The sequence below is a fragment of the Grus americana genome, chromosome 26 (genome assembly GCF_028858705.1).
Source record: "Grus americana isolate bGruAme1 chromosome 26, bGruAme1.mat, whole genome shotgun sequence".
NCBI classification, from domain to species: Eukaryota; Metazoa; Chordata; class Aves; order Gruiformes; family Gruidae; genus Grus; species Grus americana.
This window is the reverse complement of record NC_072877.1, coordinates 6,109,005-6,127,906: the sequence shown is the minus strand read 5'-3', so window position 1 is coordinate 6,127,906 and position 18,902 is coordinate 6,109,005. Positions and strand designations below refer to the sequence as shown.

The 18,902-nt window shown below is 52.6% G+C and overlaps 2 protein-coding genes across 6 annotated transcripts; one reads left to right on the top strand and one right to left on the bottom strand.

The window, feature by feature from the left end:
- The first annotated feature begins 6,596 nt into the window (after nt 1-6,596).
- TGOLN2 (trans-golgi network protein 2) lies at nt 6,597-17,384 on the top strand. Of its 5 annotated transcripts, none has more exons than XM_054804695.1 (7): nt 6,617-6,727; nt 7,190-8,697; nt 9,408-9,491; nt 10,397-13,503; nt 13,794-13,983; nt 14,450-14,543; nt 16,709-17,384. In XM_054804695.1, the coding sequence occupies exons 1-4, from the start codon at nt 6,670-6,672 to the stop codon at nt 10,400-10,402; spliced, it is 1,656 nt and encodes a 551-aa protein (XP_054660670.1). In that variant the 5' UTR covers nt 6,617-6,669; the 3' UTR covers nt 10,403-13,503; nt 13,794-13,983; nt 14,450-14,543; nt 16,709-17,384. The 5 variants fall into 5 exon arrangements, with proteins under 5 accessions (XP_054660666.1, XP_054660670.1, XP_054660669.1 ...); XM_054804694.1 differs by having other exon boundaries at nt 10,397-13,684; XM_054804693.1 differs by having other exon boundaries at nt 10,397-13,699.
- LOC129196769 (caspase-7-like) lies at nt 15,758-18,633 on the bottom strand. The gene is made up of 3 exons (XM_054804698.1): nt 18,291-18,633; nt 17,996-18,168; nt 15,758-16,234 (listed from the first exon to the last, which is right to left on the bottom strand). Exons 1-3 carry the CDS (start codon nt 18,490-18,492, stop codon nt 15,758-15,760), a joined length of 852 nt encoding a protein of 283 aa, XP_054660673.1. The 5' UTR covers nt 18,493-18,633.
- Nucleotides 18,634-18,902: the final 269 nt, after the last annotated feature.

Here is an 18,902-nt window from a genome sequence, read left to right as displayed (position 1 = left end):
GGGTGTCCATCACAAACCTGTGATGGAGCGAGCAGGCAGTGTACGGTTTACTGGAAAGATACGGGCAGCAGGATGCGGGGGATTAAGTAAACCAGTTCAGGGTGTGCCTGAGGAGACGAGGAGCGTGACTTACTGGTGTGTATCTCACAGCCAGGAACTGCAGGATGCTCTGTGCCTGCTTCTTCCAAACCAGGAATGAAAAGACAGATTAGGATGAAAAAGGACCTGCACAAAAGCAACCCAGGGTCACCCCGTGGATTTTTCAACCGATCTTAAGTTCTCGGTCAGTTCAACACTTGAGTTAATCAAGACTCTTCTGTCTCACTATATTTTTAACAGGGAAAAAAAAAAAAGCCGTCTCAAAGTTTTCCCATTGAAAGTCACAATTTTGTTTTCTGTTGCAGATTTAATTCTGAGCTGCGCCTGCCAAAAGGTGATTCGTGGTGTTTATAGTCCCGTTTCTGTCCCCTTTCTGAATTTCTTGGCCAATTTCCATTTTGCAGGATCCAGCCTGGCTCCTCTCTACCCACACCAGTGCCGCGTTGTGGGGACCGTGGTGTCCTCAGGCATCAGTCCACGGTGGTGAGCAACATCCAAACCATCACTATCAATGATGGGCTGAGCCCTTCCTGTGGCTGCTGGCCCTCCAGCTCTCAGTTCGGTGGGTGCTTTTGCTCATTTGGTGGAATAAACGACACCTTCACCTCCTGTGAACATTTCTCTTTTCCTTTCCAGTGCCGAGCTGGTGTGAGAAGCCACTGGGGAAGTATTTTTAGCAAACTGGAGCAGCAGCAGATGTCCATCTGCAGGTAGAGGGGAAAAGGGACCATTTCTGTGTCTTGTCCTTAAGGAAGACGGCGTCTGCGTTTACCAGATGCTGTGCGAGACGAGTGCATGCCACGGGGTGACGCTGGCATCTGTAACCCCAGCGACTGACACCTGGACTTGAGGATTCCTATTTCCATAGCAGAGCTGGGCAGAACTACCAAAAAAAAGTACAGGGACACATTTGGGGCAAACACTGGCTCCTGTAACCTTGTGAAAGCTCCAGATGACTTATGCAAACAGCGACGGTACCTCCAGCTTCTCCCATCCAGCTGAGGATCATCTTCTGGAAGCGACTGGAAGCGACAGCTTAAGTTCACAGCTCAGAGCATCCCAGCTGGGTGGTAGCTCCCAAAATAATTGCTCTAAGGGGTCCCAGCTAGTTGAGAGCCTTGAGCAGCGAGAGGAGCCTGCAGAAGAACCAGCTCCTGCATACCAGTTTCTTGGTGGCCACCACCAAAACCTTCGAGTACGAGCAAATGCCTGGAGCATCTTTATTCACTGTCACACCCAAGACAGCCCCGAACTCAGTAGGCGTTTCCATTCACACACAAAATTGTTTAAAGTTCTTGCTTTCAAAGAACAAATTTGTAAATGCTGGGAGAGGGCATGATTCCTCCGCAACAGCGCCCAAGAGGACCAGCCACGACGCTTTAATTAATGGCATCCCGATAGCGTGTCGCGCGGTTGTGCGAGATCCAGGACTGAGAGGATTAGAGTGTCGCTGAAAACGTGCATGGCCGTCATTTGAAAAGAGGCAAAACATAGCTTTTTTTTAGAAAGGCTGTTCCAAGAAACTGGTTTTCTGTGAGGAACGTCTGGATTGCATGCAGCCTCGCTCTCCCCAACACCAGGAGCAGGCTGCAGACAAACAACTTCTTGAATTAGATTTCATGGGAAATTAAAGGCATGAAGAGACCTGTCACAAGAATTAAAGTCTGAACCAGAGCCAGACAGCTTCAAACAGATGTTGGACTTCAGCAGGAGAATATTTCTTTGTTTTACTCGGCATTTTCCCATACAGAAAAGGAACATCTGTTCCGATGCTTTTGCAGTGCTCCCAAACCGAGATAGGCTTGGATTATCCCCTGCTCGAAGAGAAGCAACTGGCCACCAAAGCCCTCTTGGCTTCGCTCCTCCTGGAGGAGAAGGCAAGACCAGTTACGTGTTGCTCTGGTCTCAAATGAACACGCTGAAGCTCTCTTAGTTGAACCAGGCTGATCGTGGTACCTTCATGCTTGCGATGATACAGCTAGATGAAAATGTTGCATTCAGGCTGGTTATCAATGGAAAACTGATTCCTTTGCAGGGTTTTCTTGTCCTCTGGGACGTGCTTTAACAAGAGGAGAATTCTGGGGGTTGTCTTTATCAGAAAAACCTGAATATCCAGTGTGTTTGGGCTATTGTGGCATGGAGGCCAGGTAGCCCCTCTCCTCTTTTTTGGACAAGTTTTAGACTACATTTCTCACGATGCTTAACTTATCCTCAGACCTAGTTGCTGAAATGGAGCCAGGCAGCCCAGGGTGCAGAGGACAGCCATGCATGGAGATCCTGGGGGCCCATTACAAGGGTTCACTTTTCAAACTTGCAACAAAAAGCCACAATTTTGCAGCCAAAGATTCCCGATTTTTCCTTTGGTCTCCTGAGAAAATGAGGTGTCTGCCACTGCACTCTCCTTGGTCCTTCTTTGCAGATGACTTTGTTTTTCATAGGGTGCATCCCAACCACATCCAATGAAGGGGAAAAGGTCAGGGAAGGAATGAAATGGTATCCCACGGAGAGCCGGTGGCAGAAGGAAGGGATAGCATGGTGTAAAGAGCAAGGAGTGGTGCGACGGATGGATTCTGCCTTTGCTGAGAGGCATGAAACAGCTGGGACAGGGGATGTCGTGCCAACGGCGGGATCCCCGTTGCTCTCCCAGCTGTGGCAGATGTTGCCGTTTGCATGCGCAGGTCAAGACAGTATGAACACAGCGTGCGGCTAAGCCATGAGGTGGGCCTGCTTGTTTGGGGGTTACCGTCATCTCCAACGGTGGAGGTCCACACAGAAAGTGCAAATAAGCAACACCAGGCACAGGGAGAGGGGAGGATGTGCCTGTGAGTGCATCCCTGTCCAGAAACGTGATGTACAGTAAGAAAAAGTTTAAAACCTTGATTAAAGGGTGACATTTTTGTGACGAGCCGAGCCCTAAATTTGCTGCAGCTATCATGGGGTTTTATTGCCGGGAGCTGGCAAACGTCTCGTTAAGAGCTTGTCAAGAGCCAACTGCTGGGAGAGCTTGCTCTGGTGTGCGGGTAGCATCTGGGAGCCAGCTTGGTGCTTGCCCCACTTTTTTTTGGAAGCAGGGTTACTTCTGTCACCTCCGTCCGCTTGCTTAATTGCAGCCATCTTGATCAAACAGCCCCAGCCCCCTCTCCCTCCGCAGCTCTGGCTATTCACTAATTGAAATGCCTAATGAGGTCCCAGGGGTCTCCTGCAGAGATGGAGCTAATTAGGGGCTCCGCCATGAACCCGGCGAGCAGCAGCAGCAGCAAATGAAACGAAGGTTTCCTCAAACCTGCTTTTTTCTAAGGGGCCGGGGGGAGGGTGCACCAGATGTCCTGTTTCCCCGCTCCGTGCTGGGGTAAGGCTGGCACTCCACGGACTCCAGGCTCCTGCCAAAGCAGCTGGTGCAGAGGCAGTGGCTACACTTAATACATTTTAATTAGCATCATTAAATTCTTCCATTTGCTAATTGTTTCTCCTTTTGATCCTTTATCCTGACCAGATTAGCCCTTGGGGGAAAGGGACGGGATGGGGGATGCAGACACTTCTGACAAGGTGAGGACTTTATTATCTCCAAGCGCAGGGTTGTCACCAGACCTTGGGAGACAACACTAAACTGCCTTGGTTGGTGCTAAATCAAAGACCAGATTTGTGCATCCAGCCTGTTCTTGGCCATTGCAGCTATTCTCAGAAAGAGTCATCCCCAAAAAGCGAGGTCCCACAAGGCTTTATGAGAAGAGACAGTACCAGTGTAGGAAAACAACCAAAACCTCACTGAAGTTTGAACGTAAAGGAGTTGTTTTTCACCCAATAAAGGACCAGCAGCTGCCATCACATTGGGAAGCAGCTGGGTGGGACTGTAAGAGAATTTCCTCCTCCTGCTTTCCAGTGGACAGAGATAATAATCCTCAATCCTCCTCCTTTTCCTCCCACCAGTCTACATCCGCATAATCCTGCTGAAGCCAGAAGTAACTTCCTTGTCATCCACATCGATGGTCGCTTCCTCTTCCTGGGGGTGCATGGGGAAGGTGCAGCTGCACGGAGGTTAGGTGAGGTCGCTGGTCCTGTTTATCACATTTTAGCCAAGAAAACTGTTGAAGGAAAACGAGCCTGGTGTGAGCCACCAGGCGCTGAGCTGATGTCAGCCTCGTACTGGGTATTTTGGGCAGAATTCTGTTCCCAGATGCATTGTTGTAAATCCAGAGGAACTTGGCCTCCATTCAGTTACTCTTGACTTCCAGGGGTGTGAGTGAAAGCCGAACTGGCTGGGCATGAGAAATAGCCTCGCTTGTCTGTTTTAAATCTCAACAAAAGCATTGGGCCAACTGTTCTTCTGTCTCCTTAGAAAGGCAGGCATGGGCAGAACCGAGCTGCTAGGATTATTGGAATGTATTGAATTGAATAGAGGATTGGGAAAAAAAAAAGAAAAATTAACTGCATAATCCATCATGCTCTGAGGCCAAGTCAGGATTATTCCCCAAAGTATTATCATTGCACAGGACTCATTTGGTTTGCATGTTGCATGATGTTGTGATATTTTTCTGTGTTTTAGCGCTACAGGGGCTGACTGGAGCAGCTAACAAATTCGTGATGTTATTGCGATTCCTTCTGGAGACACGTGAGACTTCGCTGCTTGTCTTTCAGCACTCAGCGCTGCAGGATGCCACGTTACGGATGAGACAGCTCTGGTGACACCGAGCAATAGTGGGAAGCACGCATGGTCTGGAGCAGTTAAGCACCAAGGAAGTTCATCCTGGGTGGAGATGAAGGCAAATCCATCGATCTAAAAGGAAAGAAGTGAGATGATGGGGAGGACAGATTGAGATTGTTACTAATAAACTAAATTACAGAGACTTGATGGTATAATTGATGTGTCTGGAAAACTGATATCAGAGGTCTAGTTGGTTTGGAAAGGACAGGCAGAGAAAAAGCTGGAGATAAAACTTTACGAAGAATGATGTACCCCCAGGCCGACGTCCCTAAACAGAGAGAGACAGACCTGTGCAAGGTAACAAACACGAGGAAGATGCAGGAAGAACGTCTGGAGCTCTTTGTTTTACCAGGATCCCCCCAAAAGCCAAGACTCAGCAGACACAGCAGGAGGCAAACCCTCTGAGAAAGTCTCGGACAGCAAGTGGGGACAGCTTTTGGACACAGCAGGTGACGTATGGCTGGAAGAAAACCACAGATTACATCAATCACAGCTCAAGGACACCCAGTGCCACAGCCACCTTGCCTCGCAGCAGTAGGATTGCAGTTCATGGACCTGAGGACATCAAATCCACCTGAGGAGCTCAGCTATGGGCTCCAGACCATGGTAGAAGGATGACAGGCAGCTTTGGGGATCTTTCTACGTTTTGATTTTATCTGCATCAAGTACAGGTCGGTTTATATTTCAGGCAGCAGAGCAGGAGGTTGGAGATGGGTAGGATTATCAATGTCATGATGAAATCCTTATGTTTGTTCTGCTGACCAAGCTGCAGGATCGTCCCCAGTTTTGGGCAGCATCCTTCAAGGCGTGGAATGCCTGGAGAAAGCCCAGAAGAGAGCAAGGACACAACCTACCAGAAAAGATGGACATTCAGTCGGGAGAAGGCAGACATAACAGTCTTCAATAGATAAATTATCTACAGAGGAAAGGAGCAAATAGTCCTCAGTGCCCATGGAGAGCCAAAAGCTGATTTTCTGCTGCTGGTGGGAAGAGCTGTAGTTGAACAGGACATGTCTGGCCTGGCCAAAAAGAAAAATAAAAGGTTATCAGAGCCGGTGTGGCCACACTCCCCTGATGTGGCCGTGGTCCTCAGGAGCGCTTTCGGGAAGTGGTCCTGAACCAAAGGAAGGGGAATTCACCCTGATTTCTCGCCCGTCGCCCCCTGCCTTGGCCTGTTTCCTCCCCCATGAGACGGCGGCAGCCACAGGGTCCGGGCACCGTCCGAACTGGGCCGAATGCGGCGGGGAGAAGGCCCGGCCCTCAAAGAGCATCTCGGCGACCCCGTTTTGGGCCACTGCTCACCTAGTCCCAGCACTGGTTTCTCAAGGCCTGGAAAGAGCCCCCAAAATGGCAGTTTTTACCTGAAAATGCTGCTTTTACCCCAAAGATGCAGCAGTTTCACCGAGGCAGCCGTGCCCTGGCAAGGCCTGAGGGGGGTGGGGGGGGGTGGGGGTGGGGGGGTGGGCCTGCCACGTGCCAGGGACCGTTAAGCCCCGCCCTTCATTTGCATAACCCCACCCAATCCGAGCAATAGTCGTCTCCCTAAGCCTCACCCCGATTCCCCGCAAGCCCCGCCCCAATTTCCACAGGCCCCGCCTCTACGTCCTAACCCCGCCCCTGCTTCTCAACGAGCCCCGCCCCTCAGCGGCTTAGCAAGTCCCGCCCCCGGCTCTCCCCAAGCCCCGCCCCAATACCTCAGCCCCGCCCCTTCCCTTGTCTCTCACGCCCCCACCCCCGCGCGACCGTTCTCGTTCCCGCCCACCGCCTCCCTGCTCTCGCGAGATCTGCCGGAAGTAGCACCTGTCTTGCCGGAAGCGGAAGCGGGCGGGCCGGCCGGTGGCGCAGCGGGCCGTTTCGTTGGGGCTGCCATGCCGCTGCGGCTGCTCCTGCTGCTCCTGGTGCTCTGCGCCGCCGCCCGGGCCCGGGGTGAGAGGCCGGCGGAGGGCGGCTGGGACGGGCCCCGGGGTGGGGGAAGGCTGTGAGAGGGGGCTGTGGCCCGGGGGGAGGGCAGGGGGCCCGGGGCGGGGGTGCTGAGCGGAACCGGCGGGGAGGGCCGCGGCCGGGGGGCCCCGGGGTGAAGTCGCTGAGGGGGGGCGGGTGAGGCTGGGCGCTCGGCAGTGCCGGGCACGGGGAGTAGCGAAGCCGGGGCAGCGCTTGCCGCGCGGGGCGGGTCTGACACCGGCGCTTGGGTCGGGGGGGGGGGCCCTCCCGCGGGGGAACCTGCCGCCGGGTTTGTGTGTGTCCCGTGTCCCCGTCCCCCCCGCGGTTCCGCCCTGCCGGCTCCCTCCCGGGGCAGTTTCCTTCCGCTTTTGGCAGCGGAGGGGCCGCGTTGGCGGGGGAGCTGTGCGAGCTGGGCAGGGAGCATGAGCTCTGTGTGTTTGGGGGCAGGTGAGGTGCAGACGGACTCCAGCACTTCAGCAGGCGATGGGGAATCCGTCCAGGGGTCCCAAGGGAACGAGCAGCCAGATGAATCCAAAAAGAATGAAGAGAAGCATTCTGAAACGAATAACAGACTAAACCAGCGCAGCACGGATGTGTCTGGCAACAATAGCAGCATGAAGAAGCAGACTGATGGCCAGGACGGCCAAGGCAACGACACAGGTCACCAAACTGACCAACAAAATGGTGGTGCTGGTAAGGAGAGCAGCGAGCAGAGTAGCAGCCCCGATAACCAGGGTGGTGGCAACCAGGACAGCAGTGACAAGGCCAAGCAGGATAGCGACAAGAGGAATGAGGACTACAAACAGGACAGCAAGGACAAGCAGGATAGCAACAAGAAGAATGAGGACAACAACCAGGACAGCAGTGACAAGAACAAGCAGGATAGTGGCAACAACCAGGGCAACAATGACACAAACCAGGACGGGGACAACAAGAACCCAGACAGCAATGAGGAGAACTGGAAAAACCGCCAGGACGGCAACAGCAACCACCAGGACGGCAATGGCAACCGCCAGGAGAGCAACACCGAGAACCGGGGCAACCGCCAGGAGAGCAACACCGAGAACCGGGGCAACCGCCAGGAGAGCAACACCGAGAACCGGGGCAACCGCCAGGAGAGCAACACCGAGAACCGGGGCAACCGCCAGGAGGGCAACACCGAGAACCGGGGCAACCGCCAGGAGAGCAACACCGAGAACCAGGACAACCACCAGGACAACAACAGCGAGAACCAGGACAACCACCAGGACAACAACAGCGAGAACCGGAACAACCACCAGGACAACAACAGCGAGAACCGGAACAACCACCAGGACAACAACAGCGAGAACCGGAACAACCACCAGGACAACAACAGCGAGAACCGGAACAACCACCAGGACAACAACAGCGAGAACCGGAACAACCACCAGGACAACAACAGCGAGAACCGGAACAACCACCAGGACAACAACAGCGAGAACCGGAACAACCACCAGGACAACAACAGCGAGAACCGGAACAACCACCAGGACGAGAACCAGGGCAACAACCAGGACAACAGCAGCAACAACCAGGACAACAACAGCGAGAACCAGAACAAGGGCAAGAACCAGGATGAGAACTCGGGCAGTAACGGCGATAACCAGACCAAGAACTCGGGCAGTAACGGCGATAACCAGACCAACAACCAGGGTAATCAAATGGATTCATCGAGAGATAAAAACGTATCGCCGCAATCAACTTCCTCCGCTGCTGTGGGCGACAGCTTTTCAGAAGATGAGGAAGGCCCCAGAGAGGAGAAGGATGAAAGGGCTAAAGACGGCAGCAATGCCTCCTCCTCAAATAAGGAGAGAGAGAAGAGCGTTCCTTCTTCCCCCAGGGACCAGTCGGAGAGCAGCCACTTCTTCGCCTATCTGGTCACCACAGCTGTTATCGTTGCCGCCTTATACGTAGCGTATCACAACAAGCGCAAGGTGAGCTGCTGTGCTCCTTACCCAGTTCTCTCGACATCTTCCCTGCGGTTCGGGAGCTTCCTTTCCTCTCACCGGTCACCACTGCAGACTGGGACCTGCTCAGCTGACGACCTTTCCCCTTGCCTTGACTTTTGTTTCTCGCCAATACCTGCTGCGTGGCGTGGGTTTGGTTAACGTTAAGTCGAGCCTCGGTCCCAACGGCTTTGGGAGGAGCAGAGGGGGTGTTGTAGCTCAGAAGGGGGTCAGATCTCTGCAGAAACTGGGTGGCCTCAGCTCTGGTGGTTATTTTCAGCTGAGAGGCGCGAAAAGGAAAAGATCTATGAAGTTACACTGCGTTTTCTCGCTGATGATGGGTTTTCTGTAGCAGGTTGTCTTGCATGGGGGGGGATGCAGCTCAAATGACATAATTATCTTTTGCTGGGTTTTTTTTCCCTCCTGTAAAGCTATTTTTGAGGTAGGAGGATGAAAACAAATTCTTCTTGTTTTCTGCATGTTAGGCAAACTTCATTATCGCCTGCTTTTGATCTCAGCTGGGTTTAAATATTGACTTTTAGTTGTTTCAAGTGCTTTTTCAAATGAAATATGGTCACTAGGAGGAGGGAAGTGAAGTTGGTCTTTGGCCCATTAGACAGTGCCTCTGCTTGAAGTCAGAAAAAGTTTATTTGGTTGCTTCTGTCCCGCTCACCTTGTTCCCGTTTCTCTCTCCAAAGATCATTGCTTTTGCTCTGGAAGGGAAAAGATCGAAAAGTGGTCGACGGCCCAAATCTGGCGATTACCAGAGACTGGATCAAAAGGTGAGATCTACCCAAAATGGGCGCTGCCTCACGCCAGGAGGTGGGCGGGCTGGGAAAAGGGGCTGCGGTGCCTGGTGTATGCCGTAAATGTGATATATTGGCTTTTCACATTGAGAAATGGTCACTTGGTTGGTATCGGAAAGCAGATTTTTTAGCAAAAACCCCCACTCTTGGTCTGGAAACAGGGTTTTGCCAGAAAGTGGAAGCAATAATGTTGGAAGATGATGGCAGAGCTAATGCAGAGCAGGAGTTTGAGAGTCTCGAGCTCCGGTGTGCTTAAGAATAGTTTGTCACTGACTCAAATGACTTCTTCAAAGGGTCGGATTTGGGGAAAAGTCTTCCTTCTTCCCCTTGAAACTCTTTTTCACCTGCTGTCCTTGAAGTCAGGTGTGTCTGTAGTTATTTTCTGCAATGGGAAGAGGAGGAGACAAGGAAAGAAAAAATTTTTAAAAGCTGAAGAAGTTTGGCTGAAACTTAGTCTTTCAGAAGGCCGTCAGCGTTTGGGGGACTGCGATGATGGCCGTTTTCAAACGCCGTTAGGGATTTTGCATGGAAAACTCCAGGCAGTGTTGGCCGGCTCATCGTCAGCTCTGCAGCAGTGCAGTGCACTGTCGGGAGTGGAGCTCAGCTCTCTCCCTGAATTGCAGCCATGTCTGGCTGGGAAAGCCGTCTGAGTGCTACCCAGATGATCTTCCAGCTTGAACGTCCCTGTTCAGTCTCCCCAATATTTTGGGAATTTGTTTCCCGTGCCAGGAATTCCCAGACTTGTCCCTGAGGCGCAGTTAGGGCTTGGTTTTTATTTGAAAGCTCATCAGAGACACTCAGCTCCCCGATACTTTGTCAGAGTAGAAAAGCAACGCTGAGCTTTCAAATTGTTTAAACCAAATTCTTTTTTGCCTTCCCAGATATAGATTCCTCCTCAGACGGTCAGTGGAATAACGACGGCTGGCGACGGGAACGCTGGGATGCCCACCAACTCCCCTGCTGTAGCGCTCCGAGTTGTAGCTCTGCTGCCGTGTTCAGGTTTCAGACAAGAGGAAGATGAGGAAATGCTTTTCATTTTGCACCTGCACCTTGGTAACGTTAAACCTCCCACTTCCTCGAAATGCGTTTCTCTTTCCCTGACGATGAACCCGTTTTCCGGTTGGGCGTCTGGCTTCTTGCCTGCAACCCGGGAGAAGCTGGTCCCCAGCACTTGACAGAACTTTTGTGTCCAAATGAAGTGGAATTTGCCATCTACTGTACTGATGTCTCCTTTTGGGGGGAAAACAAAAATATCTGCCTGCGAAATGAGCCATCTGACTCTTCCCCTTCCCGAGTCATAGAGCTGCCTTTGTAACCAGCACAGTCTTGCTTGAGAGACAGACGTTCTCCTCCTCTGTCCATTGTATTTGGACGCTAAAGTTCGGAGCGTGACCGATTGCACTCGTTTGGAAATGATCCACCAAGGACTCTGATTTGATTTTTTTTTTTTCCCTCTTTGTGACAAAGACGATGTTAGAGTTTATCATCTAGATTCTCTCTTTCATGCTCATCTTTGGAAACGCTGGAGCTGTCCTTGACCCCTGGGTTGTAGCTTAAACTTCCTCACCTGCATCTTCTGCTCCACGCGGGTCTTTTCCCTCACAATCCCCAGCGTTCGGGTGTTTGTACTAAAGGCGATGGTTGCGGTTTGATGTGAAGGAGGGCAGGTTAGGCTTAGAAAAGCTTCGTGCCAAATTGTCGCGGCATAGTTGTAGCAGACTTTTCCTTGGAAGATTGCTTTCCTCCCCCTTGTGAAACATAGTTACGTGGTAACGTAAAATGTACGGTAATCCTGAAGTGTTTGGGATGAATGAAACTTGCCACCCTTCAGGTTTCTTCATCAAAAACGCCGTATTGAGGCCCTGGAGTAGTCAGCCTCCATCGGCTGCGGAGCTGGCTACCAGCTCTTGCTGGAGAAGTGCCGCTTTCTTGCCCCGTTGAGAGCCGAGGTGGCTGCTCGTCCCCTGGGCAGCGCCGCGCCTGCTGAGCGCCAAGCGCCTTGGGAAATGGTTGTGGCCTGTGGCGCCGTCTTTTCTGCCCACGCGTCACCCCGGGACATCTTCTCCCTGGGGTCACCTCCAGAGCAGGCGACCGGCGTGTGAAAGGGCTTGTGGTATCGCTGGCATGACCTCTTCCCCACTCCTCCTAGGCTCTGCCGGGCCCAGCTTTGGAGGTTTTGTGTAGCTGAATGTCACTTTGGTATTACTGTGAGCACTTACACGAGGGCCTGTGATGTTCTGCTTGTATTTAAGGCTGCAAAACACGGTGATTCACAAGTTATAGCTGCAAAGTTGGTTTTATTTTTGTAGTTCAACTCCAAAGATGTTTGTCTGGGACGTTTCTGAAGAGGGCATGAAGTGCCTGCCTGGCTCATGCTTTTGTTTTTTTCCAATATGGGTGTAAAAAAATGGGTATGAGGCATCTAGAGCTCTTTGCACAGGTACCCGTCTGCACCCGAAGTTGGTGCCAGCCGTACATGAGTCACCCTCTCCGTGCACTGGCCGACTGCACAGGAAGAATCACGGTTGGATTAACTTCCCTCCAGCTGGCTGCGAAAGCGACTCATGGGATGAGGCCGGCCTTTTTCCGGCCTTCCCGAGGCTGTGAATAATTGGTAATCTGCCCTGTGGCTGCTAAAGATAGTCACATTTGACAAGGGCAAAGATATTTCCTTGTCTGGACACGAAAGCTACAGCTGTGTTTTATTTTTTTTTCCTAATGGCTCATTTGCCATGTAAGAGGGGAGAAGGGGCTTGACCCTCTCCTAAAAGAATAAAAGAAAAATCCTCTTTTTTTTTCTTTTTTTTTTTTTTCCTGGCTGTTCGCAAGCACAAAGAGCGGAAGAAAGTCCCTCTTGGCTTTAAATAGCTTTCAAGCTTTCCGTAGTAAACTTTTCTGATTCTAAAAGTACTTTCAGAAGCTATTTTAGAGAACGGGAGTGTGAGGTGGAGGGAAGAGAAAGGAAAACGAGTCTGGGAACATAACCCTGGGGGGAAGTGTGCCTTCTGAAACGGGTGGGAACTCCTGCAACAAGACTCCACTGTTTCAGAGATCCCGTAGGATAAGTCAGGGGCTCGCTGATTTATGGACAGGATGCGGGGTGGGAGGTGGCAGCTTTTGTCTAATGACAGTGGGGGGAAGAAACCGTACTCTGACATGTGAAATACCGTGCGCTGCTGAGCTGCTCCTTCCTGAATTTGAAGAGCACGCGTGCTGTTTTCCTGCTTTGTCCTATTTTTTTTTAAATTGAAAAATAATTCACAAAGGCTATTTTTTTTTTTCTTCCCCACCGTCTGCTTGCTTTTCTACCCCACCAGCTTTTTCGGATGCCTTTCCGTCCTCTGCCATTCTGCGTTGTGTTGGAAATCCCACCCAGGCAGTTAGTTATTCACGGCAAGCCAAAGCGCCAGAGTCCCGAGTGAGAGCGGGACCCTCGGTTGTACCTCAACTGTCTCGATCATCAGGTTGGACCGAGCATGAGCTCGTTTGTCAGGTTAACGAGGACGTACCACATCCTGGCAGGAGCTGTTGGTTTGCTTGGTGCCCAGGAAGCGCAGAGCTCACGCCAGGCTAAATCGGGGGGACTCCTCCCTAAATCTCATCCTACCCCACAGTTGATTTTTATGGTATTTAAATTTATGCAATGTGTTTCAAACAGGTCAAGGTGCGCATAACCTCTTCCCTTTGGACACAGCACATTTTTGAATGGATGGTTTCTGTTGGTACATTGGGTTTTTTTGCCAAATGTTACTACTTTTAGGCCAGCTGCCTTGTCGGTTTGAATCAGCGAATGGTTTGTTTTCTGCTGCAGTGAAATGCAACTTGCTTTGAAGGATCAGAATTTTTATATTTCTTTGTACTTTTTTTTTTTCTGTGCGGTAAAGTCAATAAATGGATTTAAAAAAAAAAGCATTGAGATTTCACCTCTTTTTTTTTTTTTTCGTGTTCTTTGCACAGCCTCCTTTGAAACCTGGCAACAACAGTGCAGGTTAGTTCCTCTTTGGGTAACAAAAAAAAAGCTTTGTCTGCTCGATTTGCACGTGCAAACTCGTGACCAACTAACCCTGCAGCCGGAAGGAGCCGAGACAGGTTTCAGCCAAGAGCAGATTTGAAAAGTTTCCAGTCGGCTTCACCCTGTATCAGCAATCCCATTCCCCTTGAGCGACTTGGTACCTTCGTACGTGGTAGTAAGCGGGGTTGTTTCGGACGTAAGATAAACTGCTTTTAATAGAGCTCAGCTGGGGATCTCTCCTCTCATATTTCTTCTTTCACCCCCAGGGAGGATCCAAGCAGGACGCAGCCCGCATCCCAGTACAGCCTGTCTCCTCTCAGCGGCAGAGACTGGGAGAGACTGGGAAGGAGAGAGCCCAGCGGTACTGGCGCTGTTACCCCACGGCGAGAGCAGCCTGCGTGGGATGCTGCTGCCCGACCAGCCGTGGCAGGGGGAAGAGAAGGCGCCGTGATCAACGTGAGGGCACTTCTGGGTGGCGTCTGCTGCTGCTTCCTGCAGTAAAATGGAAGAAACTTTCTCCTTTCCCCCTGCTTTTTCCCTAAAAAGGAGAAAATCCACCCTCCTGCACTCTCCTCCAACTTGGCTGGACACCAGCTGCCTGGCAGCGAGTGCAGAGGACGGGCTAGGAAAAAGGGAGGGCCACTTGTTGTCCTGTTGAGGGGGCTGCTGAGAGCTTGGGGGAGGGAAAAACAGTGGAAGTGGGAGATTAAAATGAAAACTCGCCGTTCATCTGCGTGTGGGGTTGTCGGATTGAGCGCTTGTCCAAGTCTTCCCCTGAGGAGACCAAAGCTCCACTCTGCTGCGTGTCTTTGGGGTGATTTCCTGAAGAAACAAGAACTGAATTGTGCTTCCAGAGCTCTTTGAACCCCTTGCCCACTTCCACCCTGATTTGAGAGTGCTCAAAACTATTTTATTCCTACAGGTAGAGCAAACGCAGTGGGGAAGGAGCAACCCTGCAGGTCCCTCAAGGGAGAGAAGCAGCGGCGTGAGCGTCCCGTCACGCGTGCCAGGACACGGTGAGTGCTGAGCGTGGGTTGTGTTGGGGTGGCAAAGTCCAGGAGTGGAAAAAATTCTAAATGAAAGGAAAATTATCTGCCAGCTGGGTTGGGCTCTGCTTATCGGAGCTGAATTGCTTGGGGCTACGCTGAGAAATACCAGAGTTTATCCGCGGTGCCCTTGGGGTGGAGGCGGTGGCGGTTTAATGCCTGAGCTTCACGCGTGAGTGCGCGGTGAAACTCGGCATGCTTTGGTGGAGGTCTCCACCCCTTCCACCCCTCCCTCCTCCTGCGGCTGTCTGAGGCCCGGTCCCCCGTGACGCAGAGCGGGGATGTCCCTGCATCCCCCGCAGGAGCTGTTCAGGCATTTTTATTAACGTGGCTTTTGTGCTTATTCTTGGTACCAAACAGACAACGGCAGGGGAGGACCTTGAGCAGAAACATCAGGTCCGTGAGGTGTCCCATCCCTGCCGGAGCGTTTCCCCTCTCCCCTTGCTGACGTACAAAGGAAACTCGCAAAGACCCAGTTATCCGTCGGGAACTCTGAGAACTACCCTGAGCAAACGCTCCTAAATCAACTTCCTGGCCTCCTCTCCAAGCCCCAAGTTAACCCACCGACCTGCAAATCCTGCTAACCACCCTGTATTTTAGTATTGTTTTTTAGTATTATTTTTTTAAACAGCCTCGCGAACAAACAGCTCGAACATGAGGTCATGTGTACACTGGGGCAGCGGTATTTTCATTATGGGTAGGGCACCAGCCAAGTAAACACATCAGCTTTGCCTCTGTAAGACAAAAGTCCGCGGCCTGTGCAGATTTGTTTAGTTTAATAAAAAAACCAAAATGGGTGAGATTTGCGTTTGAAAGGTTGCAGCTTTTGGTGTAAGAAAATCGGGGAGAAGCGGGTTTACATCCCGCTCCGGAGCTGCAGGTAGCCATGGCATGGGGCTGCCGCTGTAGGGTATTTGGGTGTCGCAGCGCCGTCGTGTGCTTAAATCAGATGTTTCCGCTCTGCGGAGGGTCCCGTGGTAAGATTTGCCCTGGCTGCGCTTGGCTTGTTAAAACCTCCCCCGGGTAGCTCCGGAATGTCCCCGGCTGAGCCGCTCACCTTTCCTGAGGGAATTTCTGTTGGTTTTCTTGTAACTTGTCCTGTTTTCTCCATGCGTGATGGGGAACTTCTTGCAACCAAGCTGCTGCTCTTGGCCCCTCAGGCTTTTCTGCAGAGCTAGCTGCTCTCAAACACCGTCCGCCTCCTCCACGATGGGTGCGGAGAAGGGGAAGACCTCCTGCAGCAGGTTGGTGACAAAGCAGGGCATCTCTTTGCATCCCTCGTAGGTGCCCCTGGCCTGGCAGCAAAAGGCCACGTGCCAGTTAATGCGGGTCATGAGGCGGTTGAGGGCCAGGTGACGTTCCTCTCCCTCCAGGACCTTGAGCAGGGCCTGGAGGAACATGGATCCAAAAATGTTGAGGAAGGCCACGTAGCCTGTGGAGTGCAAAGGAAGGAGAACGATGTTGGCTGTGCCACAGCCCCGTGATGGTGGGGTTTTTGAGAGAAATGTCATTGGAGGGGGCTGTCCCTTACCTGGGCTGCAGGCGAACATCACGACAGTTTGGGGAGGGATGGAGATGTAGTCCGAGAGGCAGTCTGGTTCAGGCTCCCTGCTGTCGCACTCCACAACCACCCCCCGGTCGAATTCTTTCCCCCGGCAAGCCTGCGGGCGGAACGGCTGTCATGAGCTTCCCCCTGCTCCCGCTCTCCCTGGGGTGAGCCTAAAGCTTCTGGGGTCTTTGGGGGCTCCCTGTGGACCCGAACCTCCTGCAAGCCAAGCCTGCAACCCGCCCTGTGGTGCAGAGCAGCTCCCGTTCCCCAAGTCCTACGGCCCCAGCGTTCCTCTCCCTCCTCCATCCTCTTCCCTTCTCATCCGTTGCTTGGCCAAGCCTGTCCTCCCAACGAGCCTGGGGACAGGGCTCCCTCCTCTCTTCCCTACACACTTCTCACGAGCCTGGTTCCCCTTCTCTTTGCATTTACCCCTCTGTGGTAAATGTGGTGCTGCATGTGCAAACCCAGAAATACACCTGGAAATGCAAAAGTCCTTTGGGAAAGTGCTGGTGGAGATTTCCCTTGGAATGCAGCCCGCAGGCACCTGCACGGTCCTTTATTCTGTGTGGTTTGGTCTTTCTCGCAGGGACGGAGCAGCGGGCTGGTGTTGGGAAGGCTCTGGAGGGGCACCGGGGCGGCTGAGGCTGCTGCAAGGGCACATTTCACCCTACTTGGAGCCACCTCTGCCGGGACGTGTCGGTTGGGACCAGACCGAGTGGCAGCGGTGGACGTCTCCCAGGATTAGGGAAGAGGGGAGCGTCCCCTTGCCTCTCCCCATCCAAACTCCCTGCCAAGCGCCAGCAGTAAATCCTCGCTTGGGACATGGCCTGCAGAGATGCCTGCGAACGGGCTGCAACACCCTGGCGCCGAACAGCCCGGAGAGGTGGATGGAGGCTGCTGAGAGCCGTGGTGATGCCGAGGGGATGCAGCCCGGGCTCTGGCACCCTCAGCCCTGCGGCGTTTGCTCTGCGAGGACGAGCTTTGCCCGCTGATCAAGGGGCACAGAGCAGTCTCCAGGTTTGTTGGCCTGAGAGACATCCCCAGCTGTCACCACTCCCGGAACAGCAGCCAAGCCTTCTACCAGAAGGAAACGAATGCCGTGAGTGATTTATGCTTGCTTTCAGGTGAAAAGTTTTCTGTATATTTGCATAATGTTTGCAGAGCTCACGTTATCTGCTGGTATCCGTCCAGTTGCTGGATTATTTGTTTGCTCAGTGGTCTGATCCTCCCTGTCGGCTCAGCATTAAAACATGCTTCCAGGGCTCCTTTCCTGCAAGAGCACGTTCATGCTCCCCCTGCTTCACTGCTTGGGATCCAGCTGTGAGCTTAATTTTTTTTTTCTCCCTGTTGCATCACCAGTTCACAACTGGGCTTCTCCCAGCCCTACCCCAGGAGTTTGCTGTGCCCAAATGTCACGGTGATGGGATCTGAAGGCAGCTTTTACCAGTTCATCTATATCCCAGTGGTGTCCGGGAGGAATATTTGATCCCGGTAACGTCACATATCATGGCAAACAATTTGGTTTCAGCCCAGTGCAAACCACCGGGAGAAATACTCCTGTCTGGAGACGCTGGGAAAAGACTGGGGCTGTTTCCCGAGAAGGAACATGTTTATGAGTGTCAAGAGGCTGAGAGAGGAGTGTTTGCAGTGAGCAAAGAAACCTCAAAATTGGTGAAAGCATGAAAAAAGAGGGATGGAGGGTTGTGGTGGGAAGCTGGGGAGTGATGAAAGGATCGAGCTCTCGTGGATGTAGCAAAATCCACAATTAAAACAGGCTTACACCGGCAGCAACCTTAAGCCTCGTGTTTTTGCCGGTCTAATTCTGTTCAAACTTAGCAAAAAAGGGATGAGGTTATCATCTGGCGGCTGTTACCTGGATGAAGAAGATTTTGGGTATTTTGCTGAGCACCGGGCACTTTTCTGAGGATAAAATCTGGAAAATCCGGGTCAGCTTAACCGGCTCCGAGTCATAACCGAATATGACCCCCTCATTTCCGTGGCTGGAGATGATGCTCACAAAGTACTCCCCGTGCTCGCAGCAGCACTCTGCAACGGCATGGCCACACCGATGCCTTCAGGCACCGACTCGGTCTGAGGGGTGGGAAATGGGAGGGAGCTGGGCTGGGGGGCAGACGAGGAGGGGGTTTAGGGGTGGCAGGGTTGTGTACCTTGCTGGTAAAGGTCCTCTATCTCCTTGGCTGTCTTGTTATGCATCAGCTTCACCTTGTAGTTGAGGCGTGAGAGTGTCTTGGAAAGTTTCTCCGCTTCTCTCTTGGCTCCTCTCCGGGTTCCGAACGCCCCATCGCTGTCGCTGCTGCAGAAATCGGTGTTGACAATGATGAGAGCCCGGTTTTGCCTTGCCTGGGACATGCCGGGATGTCCCCTCGGATGGGTAGGTGGTCTCCAAACCCCCACCGTGCCCGCAGGGAGCTCGGGCTTGTCTTGGGGTGAGCCCCGAGTGCTCCTTCGGGAAGTCCAGGAGAGTGTATCCTGCTCCGCTGGCTGACTCAGCACCAGCGTGGCTGATTGTCAAGGGCAAGGCACAGCAGTGCCCTGTCACCTGCCGAGGGAGCGAGATGGCACCTGGGCATGAGTCACGGGGGCAGGAGAGAGCTGTGGCTCGCCCCTGGGCTCAGCGGGCATCGCCGGCTGCCAGAGGGCTGGGCTGGAGCACGTGGGGCATCTGTGGGGAGCGGGGAACCAGGGGGAAAAAGACCCAGTTTTTTTTCTCCAAGGGGATGGTGGGGAGTTGGAGAAGGCCGGGGGATGGAAATGCTGGT

Coding starts and splice junctions, on each gene's coding strand:
- TGOLN2 (XM_054804691.1), top strand. CDS start 6,670: ATGCCGCTGCGGCTGCTCCTGCTGCTCCTGGTGCTCTGCGCCGCCGCC. Junction 6,728..7,189: donor CGCCGCCGCCCGGGCCCGGG/GTGAGAGGCCGG, acceptor GTTTGGGGGCAG/GTGAGGTGCAGACGGACTCC. Junction 8,698..9,407: donor CGTATCACAACAAGCGCAAG/GTGAGCTGCTGT, acceptor CTCTCTCCAAAG/ATCATTGCTTTTGCTCTGGA.
- LOC129196769 (XM_054804698.1), bottom strand. CDS start 18,492: ATGTCCCAGGCAAGGCAAAACCGGGCTCTCATCATTGTCAACACCGAT. Junction 18,169..18,290: donor AGAGGACCTTTACCAGCAAG/GTACACAACCCT, acceptor ATGCCGTTGCAG/AGTGCTGCTGCGAGCACGGG. Junction 16,235..17,995: donor CCAAAATCTTCTTCATCCAG/GTAACAGCCGCC, acceptor TTCCGCCCGCAG/GCTTGCCGGGGGAAAGAATT.